Source organism: Penaeus chinensis, chromosome 33 (assembly GCF_019202785.1).
Source record: "Penaeus chinensis breed Huanghai No. 1 chromosome 33, ASM1920278v2, whole genome shotgun sequence".
Taxonomy (NCBI): domain Eukaryota; kingdom Metazoa; phylum Arthropoda; class Malacostraca; order Decapoda; family Penaeidae; genus Penaeus; species Penaeus chinensis.
This window is the reverse complement of record NC_061851.1, coordinates 12,568,938-12,578,937: the sequence shown is the minus strand read 5'-3', so window position 1 is coordinate 12,578,937 and position 10,000 is coordinate 12,568,938. Positions and strand designations below refer to the sequence as shown.

General features: G+C 41.1%; 1 protein-coding gene across 1 annotated transcript in view; it reads left to right on the top strand.

The window, feature by feature from the left end:
- Positions 1–10,000, top strand: part of LOC125043045 (adenylyl cyclase 78C-like) — a 73,690-nt gene that overhangs the window by 39,435 nt on the left and 24,255 nt on the right. Inside the window, exon 4 of the mRNA XM_047638999.1 lies at positions 440–600. Coding sequence (XP_047494955.1) covers positions 440–600 — 161 coding nt within the window. The remainder of the gene's footprint in view (positions 1–439; positions 601–10,000) is intronic.

Below are 10,000 nucleotides of genomic sequence, written 5' to 3'. Positions count from 1 at the left end.
TTTATCATCATCACCACCATGATCGTCATCGTCATCATCATAATTATCATTATTATTATAATTTTTATTCCATTGTTGATATTACCCTCATTATTTCTAGCGGGATCCTTGGAAATTCCACTTGACAACAACAATTAAGAGCTACTTATCCCCTCTTCTCTTTCTCTTTCACGCCCTTCCTTCTATTTCTTGCCTCCTGTCTCCCTTTCCCTCTCCCTCTCCCTCTCCTTCTCTGCCTCCCCCTCTCTCAGATCTTCCTTATATTCCTCCCCCCCCCCCCTTCCACTTTAAGCCCTTGTTATCAGTATCTGGTTTTACAAAATTTGATTATATGTTTATCCTCATCAATATTGTTATTATCATTAATATTGTGTTATTATCATCACCATTATCAGATCATCACCCGACCAGTACTAACGACCCCCTGTCTTCTTTCCAGGCTGCATATCCCAAGTGCTGTGCAGCGGGACAGAAAATTACATGTGGTATTTGCTGTTTATCGTCTTCGTCACATACTCTATGTTGCCGCTGCCTCTCCGCTGGGGTATGTTGGCTGGGTCCCTCACAGCCCTCATTCATCTCATAATCACCCTCATTATCGTAAGTATAACGATTTTTTTTTTGAATGTGTGGTTGGTATCTGAGGAAGAGAGGAGTGTGCTGTTGGATTTGCATTCGTGTAGTCATATGTATTTGACTTAAATTGGATGTGTTGTAGGGGTTCATGCGTTGGTGTCTCCTCTCTTCTCATCTCTGTATCTGCTTTTGTCTGTTTGTCTGATTCTCTCTCTCTCCCTCTCTCTCTCTCTCTCTCTCTCTCTCTCTCTCTCTCTCACACACACACACACACACACACACACACACACACCACACACACACACACACACACACACACACACACATATCACACACACACACACACACACACACACACACACACACACACACACACACACACACACACACACACACACACACACACACACACACACACACACACACACATACACACCCTGGGCCAAAATCTACCGTTTTTTTTCACGATCTTCCAACGACACTCAGCGCTCGTTCCCCGTCACTGAGACGCAATTGCCCTAACCATTGTTACCAATAAGATGAACGATCAGTAAAGTTGTATATCATTTCCACAAAGTAATTGGAGTCATTTTGTTCTTTTTGTTTTTTTAGGCCTACCGGAAGTGTGTCTTCCGCATCCCCGACTTATTTCCATATTAAATGATCATCGTTTTAGCACTATCTTCACGCTGTTATTTATTTATATGACCTACTTTTATGTGTGTGTGTCTTTGTTTGTATGTTTATATGAACATATGAATGCATGTTTGAAAAAAATATATATATTTTTGTATATATTTGTCAGTATATATATATTCTTGTATACCGTCGACGTCTCTATCTATTTGGCCATTCATATGCTTTACTTGGATTTTTTTCTTCATATGTATTTGTTTATCCAATTTATCCATTTATCCATGAGCTGTGACAATTGCTACTGCTGTTATTATTGTCTTATATATTACCACCCTTGCTACAGCACCAGTAACTACCACTTTAACTACCTCTGCTTGTTATTTGATCATTACTACTATTATTACTTCTTTTTTTTTCTTCTACACCAACAACCCTACAAGTATAACAACAGCAAACCACAGCTGTGACTTTAACTGCCCAACCACCGCCACCACCGCCGCCACACCCCATATTAATAATGGTAATCCGGGATTCGGACCCATACATTCCATCTTAAGAAATTTAATCGTAAAAGAAATAGGGGGAGCTGAGGAAAAGTTCCAGATTAACATGTCGCGCGCAGTTTCGGGTGTGAACGTCCTTCTTACGCGGGTCTGTGCGTGGGGAAAGAAAGGGAGGGGGGGATGAGGAGGGGGTGAGGAGGGAGGGAGGAAAGAAAGGGGAGAGGGGCCAGCGAGTTGAGGAAGGAAAGAGGAGATGGGGAGGGAGGGAGGAAAGAAAGGGGAGAGGGGCAAGCGGGTTGAGGAAGGAAAGAGGGGATGGGGAGGGAGGGAGGAAAGAAAGGGGAGAGGGGCAAGCGGGTTGAGGAAGGAAAGAGGGGATGGGGAAGGGAGGGAAGAAAGGAGGGGAGAGGGAGAAGCGGCTTGGGGAGGGAAGGAGGGAATGAAGAGGGAGGGAAGAAAGAAAGGGGAGAGGGGGAAGCGGGTTGGGGATGGAAGGAGGGGATGGGGAAGGGAGGGAAGAAGAGAGGAGGGAGGGAATGAGGGACGGAAGAAAGAAGGGGAGAGAGAATGAGGAATGGAAGTAAGGAGGAGAAAGAGAATAAGGATGGAGGGAAGAAAGGAGGGGGGAGGGAATGAGGAGAGTGGGGATGAAGAAGGGAAGGAAGAGGGAATGTGGAGGGAGGGAATAAAGGAGGGGGGTACAGAGGGAATGGGGAAGGGAGGGCAGAGGGCATGAGGAGGGAGGGAAGAACGGAGGGGGAAGGGGGAAGCGGCTTGGGGAGGGAAGGAGGGGATGGGGAAGGGAGGGGAGAAAGGATGAGGGAGTGGGGAGGATAGGATGGGGAGGAGGAATGGGTTGGATGGGGAAGGGAGGCGAGGACAGGATGGGAAGGAAGGAGAGAGAGAGAGAGAGAGAGAGAGAGAGAGAGAGAGAGAGAGAGAGAGAGAGAGAGAGAGAGAGAGAGAGAGAGAGAGAAGCAGGCTAGAGAGGGAAGGAAGAGCACATTAAGGAGAGAGGGAAAACGCGGGGAGGGAGGGAGTGAAGGAGGGGAAATGGCTGTGACGGCTCCGAAAGTGAGAGGCCTTGTTGTGTGTTGATCGAAGAGGAGGGGAGAGTAAGAGGGGAGAGCGAGGGTAAAGTAAGGAAGTGAGGGGAGGTTTAGTGGGATTTGCAACAGTTTTATGTGGCAGAGATTGATGTAAAGCTACCGCGTTTAGCCACAAGCTTTTATATTTTTATTTGGTAATATTGTGCTATTTTTCACTGTCATGTTCATATATCTTTGTTATATCCATATTATAAATGTTGTCCGTTCGCACGTTGCGTCTGTATTTTACGGCTGACATGTGACTGCGGACTTAAACTCAATTCATTTTGGTGTAAAACGAGGTGATAGTTGACAACATAGATATCGAATAATGACACGAACACACACACACACACACACACACACACACACACGCGCGCGCGCGCGCGCGCGCGCATGCTACAAATCAATGAGAACGCTATTCAAACACTGGCATTATCTTTATCATCATGATTGTATTAGCACTCATCTGCCATTTCGATGATTATTGTTGTTATTATCTTTCTTCTTCAAGGCAAGTACACTGCACTGAAGAAGTTAGAGCGTCAGTTTATGCACATTTATTAAGTCTACGATTATCCGAGGAGGGACGAAAAGGAGAAAGGAAGGGAGAGGGGGAAAGAGTGGGGATCCTTCCTCTCCCTTTCTTCCTCACACCCCTCTCCCCCTTTCCTTTTCCCGCTCTGCTACCCCCTCTTCCTCCTAAGTCTTCCTTAAATTCTCTCCTCCCTTCCCACTTTAAGCCCTTCCTCGGCCCCCTCCCACTTCCTTCCTCTTCCTCTTTAAACTCCCGCTCCTCCTTCGCTCCCTTATCTCCCTCCCTCCCACTCCCATCCCTCTTCTTTCTCTGAGGGAGGGGAACGGCCCGCCCCCTTCTCCCCCTCCTTTCCCCTCCCCCTCCCATCTTATTACTTAACCTCCCTCTCGAAGAAGAAATGTGATTCCAGGCTTAGGATCATTATTATCATCATTGATATTGTTATTGGCATATGTCATTATCATCATCAATATCCTACTCCTCTTCCTCCTCCTCCTCCTCCTCCTCCTCCTCCTCCTCATCATCATCTTCATCATCATCATCATCATCATCATTATCATCATCACCATCATCATCTTCATCATCATCATCTTCATCATCATCATCTTTATCATCATCATCATCTTCATCATCATCATCATATCATCATTGAAAGTATTTTACTGTTATATTTTACTCTGTTACTATTGTATTTAATCAATATATGAAGGTAACTGAAATTCAAAATTAATACAGAAAAAAAAAAAATTAGATTGCGCAATGGAAATCAACATTCTTGATTAATTCTTTTACGGCTCTTTTGAGTAAATAGGAACAATAAAATGAAGATGAAAGAAAGAAAAAGAAAAAGTTAAAGAAGAAAAAACAAAGATGAAAAAGGAAGAGAAAGAGTAAAAGAAAAAACAAGAAAAAGGAGTGACGACAGGTGAAAGAACAGAAGATTTGAAAGAAGAGAGGAAATGAGAGAGGGGAGAGAGAGGAGAGAGAGAAGAGAAGAAAAAAAAAGAGAAGAGAAAGAAGAGAAGAGTAGATTAGAGTAAAATAGAGAAGAGAAAAGAAAAGAAAATAAGAAAGAGAAGAAACCTTAATTCAGTTAACCCACACGGAAGTCGGCCACCAAAACATTACCCCCCCCCCCCCAAAAAAAAAAAAAAAGATCTTGCATCAAAAACAAATTAGAGAGTTACAAGCGACAGACACTGACGAGCATCGACCCATTCCTGAGTCATTAGTGGCTTCGTTTAGCATTTGATAAGCGTACGACAGAGTAACAATGGGAGCAGAATATAACTGGAATTAGCAAGGCCGATAAGGGAAGTTCTTGTGAGACTGTAATGGGTTTGATTAAAGTTCAGGTTTGTGATAAGAAATTAGGGATTATGTGTTTATTTACATGACTGTCTATATTCATTTTTGCTTTATTTAGTTTTTTTATGTATGTATCTATTTCTTTGTTAATTTATCTTTTTATATATCTATGTATTTGCTTGCTTGCTATGTATTTTTCTTTTTTTAATTAAGCTATTAAATTATTTCATTTAAAAATATTTCACTTGTGTAAGTTGTGGCGAACGAGATAAAAAGAGTTTTGGAAATTGAGTCACCTCAGTATGTGGAAGCCAACTCTCTGGTTTCCCCCTTCCTACTATTCTCCTCTGTGTCAAACTTTCGTGATAAATTCCCAGCTGCGGATCTCCCTGTCTTGCATTCTTCAAATACATTTTCTTTCATGTGAATCCCCCCCCCCCCTACTTCCCTTCCCTTCCTCTCCCCCTGCCTGAGAATAAAAGAAGAAAAAAAGAAGAAAAAAAGTGCTTCGTCACGATGACTCAGCATTATTTACACGTTGCACCCCCCTTTCCCTTTCCCGGTGCCCCAACGACACTCTTTCCCCCCGTCCTTTCCCTCTATTCCTTCTTCCCTCTCTTCCCCCCTTCCCCCTATTCGCCCCCCCCCCCCACACACACATACAATCTATTAGATGTCCCAAGTTATCAGACTCAAGACACATCTAGAAAGAACTTGAGATATTATTCTCTATAAGTATCACGGCTGAAGGTTCCCATGAGACTTTAGGACTGTGGGGAGCCTTTGCCACAGATGGACCTTGTGGCATTGTGATGGGAAGATTTTGTTAACTTTTTTCGGTTGCCGATAATGTGATCGTTGTTGCTGTTAGGGTTAGTATATTATCAGTTTGCTGTTGTTGTTTGGTTGTAATTATTATTGTTTTCTTATGGTTGTTCTTTTGTTTTTGTTGTTACTACTACTTCTACTATTACTACTACTACTTATATTATTATTGTTATTATTATTATCATCATTGCCGTTATTATTATTACTATTATTATCATTATCATTACTACTGCTGCTGCTACTATTATTATTACTACTACTACTGCTATTATAACTACTGCTACTGCTATTATTATTACTACTACTATTATTATTATTACTGCTACTACTATTATTACTACTGCTACTACTATTACTACCATTATTGTTATCCTTATTATTGCTGTTATTGTTGTTATTATTATTATTATTATTATTATTATCATTATCATTACTATTATTATCATTATTGTTATTATCATTATTATCATTATTATTATTATTATTATTATTATTAGTAGTAGTAGTAGTAGTAGTATTAGTATCACCATTGTCATTACTATTACTATTATCATTATAATATTTTTTATCGCCATCACCATCATCATCTGCGTCACCATCACCACCACCGCTGTTGCCACTTCCACTGCCTCTACCACCACCACACCACCACCACCAACATCATCACCGCCACCATTACTACCATAACCACCATCATCATACTCATCCCGATCATCACTTTCATTAATATCAAAATCCTACCAATAACAGTAATCATACCAAAACCAATAACGAAGCTAATTATGATATTACATTCCGTCATTAATCACTAACCCCCATCACAATTTCAACATCCAAATCTTCCACCAATATTCCACTCGTCATTTCCTTAGCGTAAAATCACGTGAGGAATTGAGCGGTGAATTCGCTAAACGCTAAACTCAGACACGGTACTTAACTGATTGCTCTGAAGTTCCGAGTTCAGTCTTGGAAGGAAGTTGAGAGAATGAACCTCACGCTCAATAAGACAAAGGGGTTGAGGTCAGTAGCCCCGGTCGAGAGGTTTGCGTGAGTGAAGGAGTGAAGATGGAGTGGAGGAGGAGAGAGATGATAATGACAGTGGTTGGAGCTAAGGGTGAGGGTGAGGGTATGTGTGTGTGTGTATATATGTGTATATATGTATATATACATATATGTGTACCTATACACACACACTCACACACACACACACACACACACTCACACACACACACACACACACACACACACACACACACACACACACACTCACACACACACACACACACACACACACACACACACACACACACACACACACACACACACACACACATATATATGTGTGTGTGTGTGTATTATATATATATTATATATATATATTATTGATTATATATATTTGTGTTTTTTTTTAGTATATATATTATTATTGATATATATATATAATTAAAATATATGAGTATATATATGTATATATATATACACACACGCGCACTATACTACTACTACCACTGCAGCTGCTATAACTACCACTACCACCACCACAACTACTACTACTACTATAAATCATAATTATAATAATAATAATAATGAAAATGATGGATGATGATGAATATGATAACAATAAGAGTAACAGTAAAAGTTGCAGTAATAGTAATCGTAATAGTAATAGCAAAAAGAACAAGAAAATATAGGGATACTAATTAATATTTTCCGCAAACAAAGTACATTCGACGTTTCGGGTCAATTGCCTTTTCAGGATCATGTTACGGAGACGTTTAGTGCAATTTCTGCCCGCGGTAAGACATATTCATTGTTGGTAATTTTATTAATGTATTTACTGTGCTCCACCTACATTCCCTTCCCCACCTTTCTGTGTCTCTGTCTCAATCTCTCTCTCTCTCTCTCTCTCTCTCTCTCTCTCTCTCTCTCTCTCTCTCTCTCTCTCTCTCTCTCTCTCCAGCTTTCTCGTCCTTGCCCTTTCCCTCCTCCTCCTCCCCTCACTCTCTCTCTCTCTCCCTCCCCCTCCTTCTCCCCCTCCCCCTCCCCCTCCCTCTCCCTCTCCCTCTCCCTCTCCCTCTCCCTCTCCCTCTCCATTCCTCTCCCTCACCCCCCCCCTCTCCCTCTCCATTCCTCTCCCTCTCCCCCTCCCCCTACCCCTCCCTCTCCATTCCTCTCCCCCTCCCCCTCCCCCTCCCCCTCCCCCTCCTCCTCCCTCTCCCTCTCTCCCTCTCCCTCTCCCTCTCCCTCTCCATTCCTCTCCCTCTCCCCCTCCCTCTCCCTCTCCATTCCTCTCCCTCTCCCCCTCCCCCTCCCCCTCCCCCCCTCCCCCTCCCCCTCCCTCTCCATTCCTCTCCCCCTCCCCCTCACTCTCCCCCCTCCTCCTCTCCCTCTCTCCTCTCTCCCTCTCCCTCTCCCTCTCCCTCTCCCTCTCCCTCTCCCTCTCCCTCTCCCTCTCCCTTTCCAGACCTCGAACAGCACGGTCGAGATCCCTTAGCGATGTGGGCAGCGGAGCGAGAGAAACCGCTCTTGGAAAATCCTTGACTTTTTATCGATATTGATAAGATTTCATGCATTAGGAGGAGCTGACGGAAGCTTAGAGAAAAAGAATAGAGGAAGAGGAGAGGGAGGGATAAAAAGAGGTTACGGGGGGAGTGGAGAGAGAGAGTAGGAGCAAGAGGTAGAGGTAGAGGGGGCGGGAAAGAGAGGGTGAGGGAGAGGAGAGGGAGAGGAGAGGGAGAGGGAGGGGGAGAGGGAGGGAGAGGGAGAGGGAGAGGAGAGGGAGAGGAGAGGGAGATGGAGATTGGGAAGGAGAGGGAGAGGGAAGGAGAGTAAAATGGAGAGGGATATTATAATACTAATATAATACTATTATCATCATCATCAGCATCAGCATCAGCATAATAATAATGATAATAGCAATAATAATTATGATAATAGCAATAATAATTATGATAATAATAATAATAATAGTAATAATAGTAATGATAATAATAATGATGATAGCAATAATAGTAATGATAATAATATTAATGATAGTAATAACAATAATAATAGTAATAACAACAACAATGATGATAATAATAACACCAAATAATAATAATAACAATAATGATAATAATAATTTTAATGATGATAAAGATAACAATGATAATGATAATAATAATGATAATAATAGTGATATATTTGTTATTTTTTCTCCTATGTCATATAATCCCTCTTAAAGTACAGGTTTGACTGCCCTTGTCCGCGCCTTCCATTGCTGGCTGTCATGCACGTCTTCTCTTTCTCTCTTTCTCTCTCTCTCTCTCTCTCTCTCTCTCTCTCTCTCTCTCTCTCTCTCTCTCTCTCTCTCTCTCTCTCTCTCTCTCTCTCTCTCTCTCTCTCTCTCTCTCTCTCTCTCTCTCTCTCTCTCTCTCTCTCCACTGTGGCTTGAAAGTGGCTTATATCTTCTTTGATATTTTTTTTTTTTAAATCTTCCTCTCGGTTTTCTTCCATTTAGATTTTCACACATTGCTCTCTTAACTGGATTCGGATCTTCCATCCTCATCACATGACCATACCGTCTCATTCTGATCTCTCGCACCTGTTTTTTTTTTTTTTTTTTTTTCATGTCTATGACAAGTAACTCCTCTATGACATTCTCACTTATTTTCCGGTACCTCAGTGTAACTCCTTTTATTCTTTTATTCTTTTCAGTGTTCTCATCTCCGTTGTCTCTAGTAGTTTTTTTTTTTTTTTTTTTTTTTTATCTCTAACGCACACTGTCCACTAATAATAATGATAATAAAATAGTAATGATGACGACGATGATGATGATGATGATGATGATAATGATGATGATGATGATGATGATGATGATGATGATGATGGTGATGGTGATGGTGATGGTGATGGTGATGGTGATGGTGATGGTGATGGTGATGGTGTTGATGATGGTGATGATGATGGTGATGGTGATGGTGTTGATGATGGTGATGGTGATGATAACGATGGTGAGGGTAATGATGATTATGATAATTATGATGTTGATGGTGATTGTGATGATTATCATAATGGTAATAATAACAACAACAATATTGTTGATAATAATGGTAATTATAATAATGATAATAACAGTAATAATGATAATGATAGTAATGGAAATAATAATGATAATGATAATATGGACGTTGATAATGGTGATAATGATAATAAGGTCGTTGATAATTTTAATATGACAGACAATCCAGTTTAGGAATATTACTCTGTTAAATTAAAATAATATTCCTAGAACTGCTTTCCTATCTTTCAACATAGGATAATATGATAATAGATGTCCAGGCCTTACTCTGGAGAGGAAAAGGAAAAAATACACACACACACGAAAGAAAGAAAAATATAGATATGATAATTATTTCAAAATATGAATATTAGTACAGTCCTACTTATTCATTCTGTGCATCACCATTTTTTAAGACGAAGGGAAGAAAATATGGAAAAAAGGGAATTATGATATTTACTTAGGGTGTTTTTTTCCCCAGTTT